Source organism: Canis aureus, chromosome 6 (assembly GCF_053574225.1).
Source record: "Canis aureus isolate CA01 chromosome 6, VMU_Caureus_v.1.0, whole genome shotgun sequence".
In the NCBI taxonomy this organism is placed as follows: Eukaryota; Metazoa; Chordata; class Mammalia; order Carnivora; family Canidae; genus Canis; species Canis aureus.
The window spans coordinates 41,111,944-41,127,990 of NC_135616.1; the positions used below are offsets into that span (position 1 = coordinate 41,111,944).

At 41.8% G+C, this 16,047-nt stretch overlaps 1 protein-coding gene across 3 annotated transcripts in view; it reads right to left on the reverse strand.

Annotated features, from left to right (window-relative positions):
* Window positions 1-813: 813 nt before the first annotated feature.
* The window catches only part of WDR26 (WD repeat domain 26), a 40,036-nt gene continuing 24,802 nt past the window's right edge, over window positions 814-16,047 (reverse strand). For 2 of the 3 annotated variants that reach the window (XM_077901263.1, XM_077901262.1), the window contains exons 9-14: window positions 14,426-14,545; window positions 12,573-12,718; window positions 12,213-12,291; window positions 11,806-11,935; window positions 8,532-8,717; window positions 814-5,370 (exon numbers count right to left, since the gene is read on the reverse strand). In XM_077901263.1, coding sequence (XP_077757389.1) covers window positions 5,345-5,370; window positions 8,532-8,717; window positions 11,806-11,935; window positions 12,213-12,291; window positions 12,573-12,718; window positions 14,426-14,545 — 687 coding nt within the window. In that variant the 3' untranslated portion in view covers window positions 814-5,344. The remainder of the gene's footprint in view (window positions 5,371-8,531; window positions 8,718-11,805; window positions 11,936-12,212; window positions 12,292-12,572; window positions 12,719-14,425; window positions 14,546-16,047) is intronic. The other variant, XR_013381661.1, reaches the window with a different exon arrangement.

Sequence of the window (16,047 nt, forward strand, 5' to 3'; positions counted from 1 at the left end):
TGTTTTCTCTAACATATGCAATTCCTTTTTTTAAAAAAAGATTTATTTATTTATTCATTCAGAGAGAGAGAGGGAGGCAGAGACAGGCAGAGGGAGAAGTAGGCTCCATGCAGGAAGCCCGATGTGGGACTCGATCCCGGGTCTCCAGGATCACACCCTGGGCTGCAGGCGGCGCTAAACCGCTGCGCCACCAGGGATACCCAACATATGTAATTCCTAATGCATAGTTTCAGATGCAGTAATATCTTTGAACAAAATGGGGCAGGCATTGGATTCCTTGGAGATGCAAGAACATGCTCCTGGGGGACCTGGGTGGCTCTGTTGATTGAGTGTCCAACTCTTCATTTTTGGCTCAGGTTGTGATCTTTGGGTTGTGGGATTGAGCCCTGTGCTCAGCATGGAGTCTGCTTGAGATGGTCTCTCCCCCTCTCCCTCTGCCCAGACCCCTGTGCTCTCTCTGTGAATTAATCTTTAAAATATAAATAAAATTCAAGTGTTCCCTAAATTTCTCTAATCCATGATTGTCCTTTATTTTTTGAAAATTTTCAGTAATCTCTATACCGAATGTGAGGCTCGAACCTATGACCCTGAGGATCAAGTCAAACATTCCACCTACTGAGTCACTTGAGCACCTCTTCTTGCACAACTGCCTCTTTTAAAAAAAGGGAGCCGAACACTTGAGGTGCTTCCTTTGACAGCAACTTATAGAGACACCCAGTAAATATATGGGGGTCAAACTCAGCAAATCAACTGTTAGAAGCAGTGCCATCTAAGCACTCACGTTAATGGACATGAGGAGAGCTGACACAGCCATGATGTCTTATTCATTCTGTTTATTGGATTGAAAGGGAATACAAACGATTGGTTAGGTGCTACGCACTGACATGGAAAAGGTGTATTTAAAAAAAAAAATCCCATTAAAGCAAATCAAAGTTAATGTAGTTTCAATTGAACAAAATTTTAAAAGACGTTTAATATACTACACATTTATAAAATAAAAGTTAACAAAGGGTGTTTTGTAAATAATTAGTAGAACAAGTGAAAATAAATATGAGACCTGAAATTTTTTATGCTTTAATGAAATAATAAAGCAAAGAAATTTAAACTACTAAATAGAATCTGAGGCAGTTAAAAAAAAACAGAACCCCCCAAATTTAAGAACACAATCCTTTGAAACACTGAATCAGTCCATAGCAAATAGTTATTACAGACCAAAAGCTCTAAGTGTTAACTAGCTCCACCACAATGCCATGGGAATCTCGACAAGTTAGGTATCTTGAGATCAGCACTCAAGTTCTTTCCTTGATCTCTACAGCTTGGTTTGTAAGTACAAACATGCTTCTGCGGATCTTTTCCCCTCGCCACACACACACATTCAAGGAGCCAATGACATCGTTTTCCATCTGTGCCTAAAAATGTTACGATTCGGTTTTAGCACATTGACCCTGATAATGAAAATGCTTGAGTTAAAGATGGGGACACATCTCAATCTTATAAAAATATACCAGTATTAACCAGACCCTAAACTCAGAAAGGGCACATCACACAAGCACGAGACTTAGTAAAATGACAAGAACCCAGAAAACAGTTTCTAGGACTCTTTATGAATTAAGTTCTCTCTCTCTCCCACACAGACAAACAACACACACACACACACACACACACAATTTTTATACTATTAGTTTCATTAAATCCAGCCTATCTGGATTAAGTGGACAGGGGACGGGTTTTACAGTTTTTGTTTCTGCAACTATAGGGCAGCTACTGTAACAATAGCTTAACACTGAAACTTTCAATTAAGTTCACCCTGTTTTTAGAAAGTGTCTAAGTGTAAATAAATGCAAATTCACCTCTTCTTTTAAAGTTAGCTGTTTATGCTAAATCAGATACGGTTTTGAAAATGCATGTTTTGGAGTGTAAGGCCAAAAGAGAGCTGCTAAAGTCTAAATGAAATCTAGATATCTGCACATTTTAGAGATGGGACACAAAGGATATTAAGGAAACTGTCTTCTGTCCTCCCCACTCAAGAGTAGTCATTCTTCTGCTGTCAGAGAAACTGACACAGAGATCTCCCTTTCAAGAGGTGTGCGGTATTGACCGCTGAGCAGAGGTGGTAGGGTCAGTTCTCGTGTGCAGGAAACAACAGCCTAAAAAAGAAAATTTCAAGATGGGGGTGGGGTGGGGTGGGGAAGAAGGTTTGCTATTAATGTCACAGAACGCTGTTCTGGAGGGAGAACAGAAAGCGCCCTATTTCTACGAGTGTGAGCTCAGATGAAAATACAGACAGAAATTGGGATTTTTTTCCCTTTCAACTAGCAGGTGCCTTCCATCACCTCATTCATATTTAAAGCTAGGTAAGCCCTGCCTGTCCTCCCACCCACTAAAATGGGCTGGTCTTTGGGGATGCTTGCAAACCTCCTGTTTAGACTACTTACCTGGTTTAATGCAACACATTTACCTGGCCTAGAGTAGAAATGCAGCTGGTGCAACCACTAAGGATACCCAGCCCCGAAGGAAAGCTGTGCCATGCCCACACCTAGCCCCCACCCCCCAGCTCTTCATCACCCCCCCCCCCCAGTCCACCTGATTCTCACATCCAACGCTCTACTACCCATAACCAAGTGTTTGGAGGAAAAAGACATTTCATTTCATACTTGCTCTAGCCCTTAATAATGAATAACAACAAAAACATTTTTAAGCACATGGAAGTGAGCCTACTAACCTGATTTTTGGAGCCAAAATTCCCCAGTCTAGTTTGATCTATGTGCAAAAAGTATTGGTACTTTTCATTTATACATTTGTCAGTATCTCGTGCCGGCTTGCCAGGATCCTCACTCTGGAGCCTACAGACTATAGCGCTATTGGAGGCTGTCAGGTTATAGCTATGGGTTGGCCAGTCCTAGGTCTCTTCGCTGGTCACCTCGCCTAGCAGTCCCTGTGCGGCACTCCGGCCCAAACGCTGCTGGTGTGCTTGGGCTGCTGCTGCAGCAAGTAGGTGGGTGCAGGCGCTCCCCTAGCTGCTATGTGGACCTTTGCATAGTTGCTACTCCGCTTTAAGTTAGGTTAACTTAAATAGTTAGGTTCTTCGTAAAATGTGCCTCACCTCTATGCCATTTTTTTTTTTTTTTTTTTTAACAGTGTTTCTAAGGGAAAAACTCAGATCTGGGGCTGGCTGGGCAAAGCAGGGACAGACTTATGGCTAAGCCGCCCCGGAACCTACCAGGGCACATGGCGACTCGATCTGTAAGCCGTGGCGGCCTACAGAAATGTTCAGATGTTTCTGGAGACTGGGTTGCATTAACGGTTTTGAGGTTTACCAAATCACTAACACCAGGAACGGGTTGAACTGCACTGATGTAAAGAGAAGTTGCCACTTAGTTACTTACAGATACCAATGAAGACTTTTATTCAAGCTCAAAGTAAAAAGTAATTGGAGTTAAGAAAAATGAAGTACCAGATAAACTGTAACATATACTTATTTGTAACTCAGAAGTATCAAAACAGGAATTCTTGATTCTCTAAGTGGTGGTCTCTGCAAAATGGAGCTTAAAGAAATCTTTTACATACCAATTTGATAAAATAATCTGCTGCCCACGGTCTGCCACTTTGTCTTACTCTGTGAGCTTCTGGAGGACCCATGCATGTTAAGGCCAATTGCATTTGTCTGTCCTCTCCCCTCCCTGTAGCCCAGCCTGCGCCCCAGGAGGATTCCTGACACTGAAGCCTTTCCCCCTGCCGCTCTGGGTCCTGATAGTGCCCACTTGGGGCGGTGACAGACTGCAGGCCTGGCTGGGCCCCAAAGGGACTTAGCACAGACAGGCCCTTTCCTTGGCCAGAATCTTATCTCAGGGGTGCTCCCATTCCTCCTCCCAGTCTAACAGCTGGGCCCCTGGGAGCCTCTGCTGACCAGGGAAAGGAGTCTCAAAGGAGATGAAGTCGGCTGCATTCAGCTGTTACAGGGTTTAAAAGCACAACGTGAACATCAGGCTTCTGGCTTACTTTAATTAAATGTGAAATTCTCAAGATTAAAAGTGCTTTCCCACGAAGGAGACCTTTCCTTCAACTAAGGGGAGGGGAAGGCAAGGACTACCCAGAGCACCAGTGTAGAATGAGGTTCAGTATGGCAATACCTGGAAAACTGAGGAGGAGCAGTCTGGACTTAGGTCTCTCTATGGGACAAAATAGTGAGGGCCACTAAGACCAATGACTATGAGGTGTTAAACCTAGTTTGGCCTGTCTGTAACCTGCTGATACTCCGGACAAGCTCAAACATCCTTGGACTCCCCCAGTGGTTATGCCTCGGCTCCACTCGCCTGCTGATTTTGCACCAGAACACCTTCCCAGGCTGGAAACTTAAACTGACTATTCATCTCTCCTGTCAGTAGAGATTTACAATTCTCTTTTTGAATCTTGAATATCTTCAACATCAGGTACTGATGTTCCTTCAGGAATAAAACAAAAGGGGGGAAACCTTCCCGGTGGGACTCTGGGTCTCCTGTGCCACGTCCTTCCAAGCACTGTTTCTGGGCAAGTCTCACGTGGGGTTCCAGAAGAGCATCAGTTATACTGCGTAATATCTAAGTCAGAGAGGAAACTTTTTGAAGCTGGTTTAGATTCCAAATGTATACAAATGAAGTCACTTTAATCCTATAAATACTTCTTAATTTATTTTTAAAAAATTGTGCTGTTAACCCTTTTACGGGGCAACAAGCTATGTGAAAAGTACAAAACTTTTTGTCAAATGTAATATTGAGAGTGCTTTTGACATAGTTCACTGGTTTATCATCTGGATCAGTATATACTGCGCAACGGGCAAGGCTAGAATCCATGAACCAAGCTGCAAAGATCTCAAGCTAAATAAGGCGGAAAGATTTGGAGAAACAAAAGAAGGAAATTCTTTCCTATCCAATGTATACTCTTCAGACTAATGCACTCCTTCTATCAAGCCTTCTAAACTGTTAAATAAAGTTTTCCAAACAAGCATTTAAACTTCATTACACAGAAGAGCAACAAGAATGGTATCCCACCAGGCAAAAGGCAGGAGGGAAAAAAATATATATACTGAGTTCAATGGGTAAGCCTGAATGTAGCACAGTTCTTCACAACCGATGGGGGGATAATTCAACATGGTGTCCAACAACGTTCTAACGACGTGCTTCATCTCAACTGGTTACTATGAAGCAAGGTGTAAATGTTTGGCCCCAATCGGGCTTCAGAAATGGTTCTTTTTTCATGACGAGCATGTCTGTCCAGCTATCAATCATGTTTGTTTGCACCAAATCCCAAGCCATTAAAATACGACTAATTTTAAGTTAAACAGAAGTCGTCTGCTCCACATTCGCCATCAACTATCCATGCTACTGCATTCCTCTGAATGAAGACAGGATGAAATGTGTTGGGGGGGAGGGGAGGGAAGGGGGAGGGGGGAAGGGAAGAGGGAAAGGGAAGAAAAAAGTCACCAGTTAGAAAGTTTTAATTATCAGGATCATGACATTACAAACCGTACTACCACTGAAAAGCAATCACACCATGGCAAGTTCTTAGCATTTCCATCATAATCTTTACAACATGTCCGTATCAAGTCTTAGCCTATATGTTACAGTCTAAATTCATTATTCTGAATATTGCAGAACCCAAGTGAATAATCAAATTAGAATCTCATACTTTAAAAATGAACCTTGAAATAGTTATGTGGAACAGAAATCTTTATGCTTATGAATAGATTACAAAAGGAAGGAAGAGCAAACAACCTGGTAGGCCAAGGTAGGAGGGTGCCTGGGACTGTGTGCTCAGCCTGAGATTCTGTGCTATCTTCCCAACTGTTTTTGGGAACAGGCAACAAGCCTCCTGGACATAACTCACATACTATACAAGCATGCCTTTAAAGCGCAGAGTTCAATGGCTATTATCAGGATGTTCTCAAGGCTGTACAACCATCACCATAATCAATTTTCACACATTTTCATCAGCAGTCAGCAGTCATACACACGCGGCAGTGCCCAGCCCTCAGTCACCCACTGGTCTACTTTGTCTCTGTGGATCTGCCCATGAGGGACATTCCACGTGGTCTTCTGAGTCTGGTGTCCTGCACCTGGCCTGTCATTCTGGAGGTTCATTAGCATTGTAGTATGTCAGTGCTCGAGCTTATTCCACTCTGCTTATTCCTCAAAATGATACAGTAAGGAACTCTACTGTTCTAATGAAAGGCAGCAAATTGGGGATCCCTGGGTGTCTCAGCGGTTTAGCGCCTGCCTTTGGCCCAGGGCGTGATCCTGGAGTCCCAGGATCAAGTCCTGTGTCGGGCTCCCGGCATGGAGCCTGCTTCTCCCTCTGCCTGTGTCTCTGCCTCTCTATCTCTCAGGAATAAATACAATCTTAAAATAAAATAAAATAAAATAATATAATATAATATAATATAAAATAATATAAAATAATATAAAATAATATAAAATAAAATAAAATAAAATAAAATAAAATAAAATAAAATAAAAGGCAGCAAACTCGTTTTTGAAATGAAGGGGCACCTGAGTGGCTCAGTGAGCATCTACCTTCAGCTCAGGGTGTGGTCCTGGGGTCCTAGAACCGAGATACATATCGGGCTCTCCACAGGGAGCCTGCTTCTCCCTCTATGTCTCTGCCTCTCTGTGTCTCTAATAAATAAAAAACTTAAAAAAAAAAAAAGTCTGAAATGGAGTTAAGTCAAACAGTTTTGTTTAAAATGACTTATAGTATATTACAGTATCATGATATTTGAATGTCATTTTCTTTAGTCTCCTCTTCTGTTTTTCAAAATTTCTATTTCAAACAGGTATGACTTTAATTAGTTAAAGAAAAAATTTTTAGGGGTAAAAGAACCCAAAGACACCTACATAAAAGGCACATAACCAAGTATCTAGTTTTTTTTTTTTTTTTTTTTTTTAAAGATTTATTTATGATAGAGAGAAAGAGAGAGAGAGACAGAAGCAGGCTCCATGCTGGGAACCCGACGCGGGACTCGATCCCGGGACCCCAGGATTGCGCCCAGGCCAAGGCAGGCGCCAAACCGCTGAGCTACCCAGGTATCTAGTTTTATAAAAACTGTTTTCCTGTTAGAGGTATAAATGAACATCTTTCTATGGCTGTACCTATGTTGCCCAAACACAAGGCAAAGTTGCTGAGTTTGACCTAGATATGGCTCACAGCGTGTGTCCACATTAACTCCATCCACCAAATGGTGGGGCAGCTCTTACTTCACAGCAGTAAGAGGAATAAGCAGTAAGAGACATAAGTAGATCTGCTCACCAGGTAAATCTATTACTATATACCTAACATTTCCTATGTCTTCAAATTGAATATGCTTCCTTGAAGAAATAACTTCCCAGTGACTAATAAAATTAGAGAAACATATAATCACAGTTATAGATCTATAAAACATCTAGCTTTGAGAGTGGGGCCTAAAACCTAACCAGACATCGAAAGGAGGCAAGGGGTCTTGGTTGTTGCACTGGATTTCCCAGAGGAACATTGGCCGGTCCTGCAGTGCCACAGACCAGAAAGGTCATTCAGGCTCTGAATGAATGAGCAGTGGTTTTCAAACTTCTTCACTCATGTCCTCTTCATGCACCGTACTCTCACCTGACCACGGCTGGCGAACTAAATTCTCTTCATCTGTTTTCAGGGTAACTTGCTTCCTTCTAATCAAAGAAAATATTCCACTTGCTCTGTTTGTCTTCTCTCCAGCACAAATATCTTGCTCAACTGAGCCATGGGTTCACAGTCTGCTTCCCCAGCATCGCCAGGTAGTGGGAAAACCCTTCAAACTCAGGACTGTGACTCTTGTCTTCTCCCCCATGGAAATGAGGGTAGACCCTCTTTTCATAGCGCTGTGACGACGGCACCCCTGCTGCCTGGCGCCGAGGCACAGGACAGATTGGGGTCTCCTCTCTACCCATTATCCACAGTGCACAGGGGCCTGGGTGCCACGTGGTGTTATAGGGGCTTCTTTTCTAGAGCAAATTGTTCTGAAGTTGTTCAAATTTTGTATACTAGCTAGTTCTCATGCATATGGAAAGTATAAAATGCCTCCTGAATCATGGAGGAAGATTTTCAAGATTGCTGAACTGAAAATACTAAACAGCTACGTGGCTGTAAACGAGGTGGCATGTTTCCTGTTCATCTTCAACAACCATCACCACCACACACTTGCATGCACACATGCACACCACATACACAACCCCACACACAACGCACATACGTCCATGCATACATGCTGGAGACACACACGCACCTGTGCCACAGGCGTGCTTACACACACACACCATACACACACCACATACCAATGCCATACATACACACATGCACACATGCACCAGACACACCCACACACCCACCCATATCTCAGATTATTAAACTCCTTCTGTGAAGAGAATATATAATCTCTAAATAAGGGACAAAATAGATTATATCCCACACTTAAAAGTACTGCCACTTTACAATAAGCAGGGCAAGGTTTCACCCAGAGAAAACATGGGAATGGCGTGCAGCCATGTTACCTTCAATATTCTGGTGGTCTATAAAAGGTGCTGGTCCCCATATCCTAACAGTGCCATCGTCTGAGGCGCTGGCCATCATGGATGGGATCTGTGGGTTCCAGCTCACACAGTTCACTGTACGTGTGTGCCCTGTCAGCTCCGCAATTGGCAGTTCGCTACGTTTGTGCCAGATGTAAACCTTGTGATCTGAATAGACAGAAGAAAGTCAGGGAGTTTTCTACATTAACAAAACCAACTGATCTTAAATTTATCATTCATTACACATAGAACATACGACTTGATTACCAGAAGTTAATATGATGTGAATAGTTTATTAACTACTTTATGCAAAATGCCATTTTAACAAAACATACATTTCCTCTGGTAAAGGTGACTGATTAGCTCTCAAGTCATCACCAAGTCGCAATATTCTTTAATACCTGAGTAATGGGTTACAGTCAAAATCTCTCAATGTAAACAAATCGAGGACAGAGGCGATAAACACTGTGGAAAGGGGATGTGATGGAACTGTGACGCGTCCAAACCCAAGAACAGCCATAGCGCAGAGGACAGTGAAACCTCTGTGGAGTATTCGCCGTGTAGACAACTCATGTGGTGGATCTATAGTTTTCACCACCAGTGTGGTGAAGAACCAGGTGGGTGCTGTGCTCCTACCCTTCCCAGGGATGTGGTATAGAGTATGCTCTGGAGTCCGACCACCCAACTCGCGCCTGCCTTCCATTGACAGGCCCCGTAACCTGGACACAGCACCCACTCGGGTTCTTCATCTGCACATGAGGATAGAACTGACCTCAGCACGGTGGGAGGGCAAAACTAGTTTGTGTATGAAAAGAGCTCTGAACAGAGCCTGGCACAGAGTCAACACCAGGTGTTACTGTAAAGAGGGACCTATGTCCAGCTGACAATTCTTAAACAGAAGGCAGGGTCCTGGGTGAGTTACAGAAGGGCTCCCCCTGAAGATGTGCGGTCACCTGGGGGACAGTGTGGGAGTGCCTGGCGGACATGCTCTCCACTGAGCAAATCTCAGAGTGCTGAGAAGTAGCTCATTTGTGGTAAAAGATTCTGTCCTGGTTTCCAAACATCTAACATGAAATAAGATAAAACAGCAGGTTGGGTACGCTTCCCCCTTAAACTGAAGAAGTTCACATTAGTGTGAAAAGTGTGAAGGCACCTGCCCACTGCTGGTGTGAGATGTTTTGTGAGCATACATCCAAGAAGGTGCTTGCTGAAGAGACAGCAGACCTTGTGACTTGAAGGAGTCAGGGTCAGAGCGACAGTCTTGCTATGTGAGCTCTGCTGGCTGCCATGGTCCCCGGAACTCAGTGCTTTTGCAAAGGTAAAAAATAAAGCACGTTTTTCTACATATTGCTAGCACACTGAAAAAGCCTGAATAACGGCCTAACTTTTTTGGGAACGGGTTTTCCAACTGCTCTATTTTATGTCAGCATTTATGTATTTGGGGATTTGGAAGGTTCCTGGAATATATTCCCTGTGAATAAATGGCAAATGGATCAATGTGATTGACTTGGGACACAGTACATTCACTATGTCCACTTGGTGTTAAAAACGTTTCTCAGAACCATTCTACATCACCTAAGTTGTGAGAACCCTCATCTCTTCAGTTACATTTCACAGAACATTCATTCTGTTCATAAACAGAATGTGGTCTAATAATAATTCATCATTAATACAAAGTTAACTTGGGCTTTAAAATAAAAGGACTGGCGGGATCCCTGGGTGGCGCAGCGGTTTGGCGCCTGCCTTTGGCCCAGGGCGCGATCCTGGAGACCCGGGATCGAATCCCACATCGGGCTCCCGGTGCATGGAGCCTGCTTCTCCCTCTGCCTGTGTCTCTGCGCCTCTCTCTCTCTCTCTGTGACTATCATAAATAAATAAAAGTTTAAAAAAAAAAAATAAAAGGACTGGCATCACTAGAGACAATGGCAGCTACACATATTCTGAAGGACCTCTAGGGTCCATGTGATGTTTGGAAAGACTGAGGAGCATAACTGGGAGGGAAGCCCACCAGCAGGGCTGAGCAGAGCTCAGGAGGGAGACTTGGAGCATAGGTGGAGGTGAGAACAAGCAGGCAGAAACATCACGTGCTTGGACCGTGTCACAGAGAAGCCAGTGCAGAGTCTGGGAGACTATAACTGGAAGATGTGAACTTTTCAAAGTGTTCCCTACAAACCATTTGTCTCTCTTCTCAATCTTATCTGATTTTTTCTTTCTTCTTCTTCTTCTTTTTTTTTTTTTTAAGAGTGCAAGTGGAGGGGAGGGGCAGAGAGAGAAAAAGAGAGAGAGAGAGAGAGAGAACCTCAAGCAGCCTCCCTGAGCAGGGAGCCCGATACAGGGTTCTATCCCACAACTCTGAGATCATGACCCGAGATGAAATCAAGAGTTGTATAAATTTCCCCTTATACACAAAGGGGAAATGCATGTGTTTCTCTGTGATCCTCTTATCTACGGATATCAATTTTTCATCAAGCTGGGTGATTGACACCTTGGATGATAACTGCAGCACCAGCAGAATCTGGGCCCCTGGTCTGTGCTCTAAGATTAGGTTCCATCTGTTTGCTGTGCTGCTGCAGCACCCAGAGCAGAACAGTGGGGGCTGAGTGAGGTTTTGCCACTCTTTGCCATTACCTGTGCTTCTAGTGCCTTCAGAAGCACACTTACTTTTAATACTGATGCGCCTATCTGTGCTGCATATTGCAAACAACTTCTCCTATAAATGAGACAGATAGACTACTTTAGGAACAGGCCTGCCTAGAATATTGATGTTATCAAACTGGAGAGTACGGATTTTCAGAAAGGTAGGAAAGATGATTCTAGAACTTCAGCTTTTCTGAGACCATAAGAATCCTCAAACTAAATGCTTCTCTTTGGCCATCAAAGAAACACTGCAGATCCTAAATAGAGTCGATTTTGTCTAAGTTCAGGTAAAACATCATAATCAACCCTGACTTTATAGACACTACAAACCCTGGCACATCATCACAAGAGAGTACTGGTTTAACTAAATCCTGATTTGACACATGCATCGAGCACACCTCCACGTGGCCAGAATGGGCACTGCTGTGATGTTATGGAGAACTCAAGTCGTTCCAAAAAGGGGAAATGAACAGTGTATCAGAGAAATAAAACTCTATAAGCAATTTTTCATTTAACACCCTGCATTTGCCTGGAGACATGGCTCTCTCAGCCACTGAGGCAATTACGGAGCTCCCACCCTGTCCCCACAGGCGCACTGATGGTGACACACACAACTTACCCTCACTGCCACTAGCGATGAAGTCTTCGTTATGGCCTCCAAAACATGAATGAATCGTATAAAACCCTTGCGTGACACCTTGATACTTCCTTACTAAAACTCTGTCTTGCAAGTCCCATAAATGAACTCCCTGAAGGCAAAGATAATAGACATATTTATTCTACCTCTACTCAAAGGAATCTTAAAAAGTAATCTGAATATCTCTTTGCCTGATGGAACATTTTCAATTTCTATTTGTGCAAAATGCCAACAGTCTGATAAATTTCTAGTTGACGCTATAAACTTAAGGATCAAACACATACAGTAAAATTTAAGAAAGTGTAAACACATTCATTTATATATTCATACACCAACAATCCTATTCCATTTTGAACTAAGCTAAATCTTTATAATTATAATGAACTTACCTGAGTTGCTACATTTAACAAAGCTAATCGGCCATTCTTGGAAATAGTAAAAGACATAATGGGATGATCTTCTTGTACTCTGTAACCAGAAAAGAATCTGTCAAAAGCAACATACTAAGAATCAAGAACATTCAAATTATCAAAACATAAAATGTTCTAGCTTAAACACTGCAATTCTGTCTGTAATCAGTATGACACACTGTATTTCAATCAAGAAAAAAACTGTGAGTTAATGTTTGCTAGCATCTCCTGATTACCAATCCAAATTCACAAAACACAAAACTCTTCTAAAATATCAAGTTCCACCACACATTTTAATATTAATCAAATAATTATTTAATGGATATAAAAACTAATTACATGTTCCTATCTGTGAGGTCCTCGAAGTTGTAACCCCGGATCCGCTGGTGTGTGTCTGATGCCAGAACTGTCTTCCCGTCGCTCAAGCACCAAAGGCATTGCACTCTTACCCCTTCCCAGGAGTCAAGGAGGTTCCCATCTAAATCCTGAGGAGAAATTCATTATTATTTCCATTAGGAAACCACATCAGGAAAGCAAAGAACAGAAAGAATCTCTTAGCAGCATCTTTTTGTAGTAAGTTTGTTTTTTCCTGCTCGACTTAATTGTTCCATAAGTGGTTTTAATCGTGAAAATTTGAATATAGGTCAAATTTCATTACAATAGTACCTTCGGGGTAAGGGGAGAGAATCTCTGTAAAATTTGTCTTCCCTTCAATAACCAGCCGGGCACAGATAAATAAACCATACACACAGAAAGAAAGAATCCTTAAATTCCAAGTGAAGGTCTCACTACTATTGGAAATGAATTCAAACGTTCTTTTAAATGCGGTGTACTGGGATCTGTCCTACACTATTCAGAAGTGGTGAAATGGAAAAGATTACCAAACCATTAGTTACAGTTTTACGGAACTCAGAATCTGTTACATTTTAAAAACATCACTAAATTTGTAAATGTGTTCTACAGATCAAAGCTCTAAGGATCATTATCTTGCTGAATATTCAAAGTTCTGAGAAGCATCCCATTCCACAGATGAGGGAGCTGCCGAGTTCTGGGCCTGGAAGGTGTCCACACTGTAGGGATTGCGGGTCAGCAGAGACACACACACGGTTATCCTGAGGTCAGCCAGGGACTCAAGAATCAACGGCGTCACTGCTGTCAAGTCAGCATGGGGGCTAGCTGGACTGTGTATTTGGAAGTTGCTTAGAGAGTAAATCTTAAAGTCCTCATCACAACTGTGTATGGTAATGGGCAGTGACTGTGGTTTCAACACACACGAATATAAAACCATTATGTTGTATGCCTGAAACATAATGTGGTATGTCAATGGTGCCTCTGTTAAAACAAAGGAAAAATAAGTAAAAAATACAGGTAGTACGATACACAATATATTAGCCCGTGGATAGAAAAGTCCAGAAATAACTTCTTAAACTATGGGAAAATCACTGATAGAGCATGTTGAAACTACTGGGGGAAGAAAAGAACTTGTGGCTCATAACCATGCTGCAATGACAGAACACGAGGTTCCATGAGTCCCATGGCCAGCTTAATAGGAGACCCCAGTGGTTTGTAATGGCCACACAGAGGTCTTTATGACAGGTGATCTTAGCTACCCTGAATAATTTACAGGATTCATTATCTTGTTTAATTGTAGTCTTAAAAACACATGTGGAAGTGGAAGCGCCCACTGTGCCAAGTTTTAAGGGGAGACACAGAAACCAGACAGTGATGGCACCGCACTCACAGAAGAGTGTAACACGTCACTTCTTATTTTCATCATCCCACTGAAGGTTCTCTGGTAGTGCCATCACCACTTTAGTTCTCACATATTTAAGATGGCCAACTCATGTAATTCAGCATATTTTGGATATAAAAAACCTAAAGCCTCAAAAAAAAAAAAAAACCACCTGAATATTTTCAATCCTATATATCAGAAACTTGTTTATGAGAACAAAATACTTTGTAAAATAATTTTTTAATGTTTTATTAAAGTCTATATTTTGTATAAATGTTTAAAAATGGTTAAAAAAAAAAAGAAAAAAACCCAGTTCTTTCGGAGAGTGCTTATTTAGAAAGCTAAGTGAGTCTTCACAGAATATATTTCATAAAAGATATCGAGTCAAGCAAAGTCTTTAAACAAATCTAAAGCTGCTTTTACAGGAGCAGACTTCTGAAAGGGGGCACTGAATACTCACACATTGATAGAACTGGCCGCGTTGACCTCCAGTCACAAAGCGTTTCCCATCTGGATTCCAAGCCACACTTGTTAAACTGTCCTCATGAGACTGGCTCATTTTTGTCCTTAGCTCTCCTGTCTACAGAGAAATAAAACTGTGAGTAAGACCTTCAAGATATTCTTCTAAAGGGACTGTATAAAGAAAAAAAATAGCTGGAACAACAGGGTAGTTTGGTCTTCCTGATTAGAGAAATGAACTATTCTGACTGGCCTTACAAAAAAAAACCCATCCAACCAAATAGTAAGACTGCAGCACTTGGAAGGGGAATCAAGAATGTGAAGAAAGAACCCAGGAGTTGAATGATGCCTGGCACAGGTGACCCCAAGAATGGGTACCATGAGATAAACTCTAATCAAAACTCTCATCTGAAGTCAATGATGTTTATGAATTAAACATATTTTCTCCAAGTAAAATGATGAAAAGCTCAATGCTACATGCCCATTCCTTCCAAGTTCCCACTTCTCAGGCAACAGTTCTTTGCGAATTTGATTCTAAAATTGTAGTGACTGCCATTAGCAATTCCTCAAGAACATGATGAATGGACAGAAAAACTAGGGCCTTGAACTAGGGCAAGGGTGTGGCAGTTCTAAATTATGTTAACTTTCATATTCGAGATGCTCAGAATGTAGCAGGGAAGATGGGAAGAGAGAAATGAAAATTATTTTTCTGATATCTAATTTTATCTCAATGTACAGAAAAGAGAACTTTGTACTGTTTAGCAGAGCTGTTTTAAAGGATTCCCAAGTAAGAAAGGCTATTTACTAGTTACAACCCTAGGGTATCCTTCTGTTATTTTTTCTAAGTTATTTAACTTAGAAGGTAGACACATACCATTTAATCTAGTCTTGATTCCATTTTGTTCATGGATTAGAAACAGGCTCTGAGAGGTAATAGCTGCCCTTGGTTTAATAAAAAGTAAATACACGGGTGTAATTTTCCTGTGAGAAATGGATAATCAAAAGTAAAAAAAAAAAAAAAAAAAAAAAAAGTGAAAACGGAGTGTATGATCAGGGAACAGGGCCAAGTAAAAAAAGCAAAAAGGGCACAGAAATAGAAAACCAGAGGTCTCCCTTACACTAGAAAGAAAAAAAAAAATCTGCAATCTTAAAACCTTCCCCCATACTGCTAATTGCTCTCACCTATTTATCTTTTTTTGGGTTGCTAGACAGAAACAGTTAAAACAAAAGTTCAGAATCGTAAGTAAACATGCAACAGATAAATCCTCCACATTTTCTGTTCACAGATGTGTTACTACACTAAGTTCTGGGGGCAGAGATGGTCTTTCCTGCTGCGCTGGGACAGTAGGTATGAGCGAGTCTACAACTAGGAAACTACCCAACAATATAAAGGAATGATGTGCAAACTGACTGGAAACCAGGTCAGCACAGTACTGCACAGTAACACAGTTCAGCTAGAATACCCTTTACCTGTCTAGAAACTCAGAACTGACTCTAAGGAAGACTACAGCCACCATCAATTCTGAGTCTACTACTGTATGATCAGGATCACGTACGTCTTCTCTCTGAGGGGAAAAAAAGCTTTAATGGAAAAGACCCCTTTCTGTCTCTAAGGTCCGATTC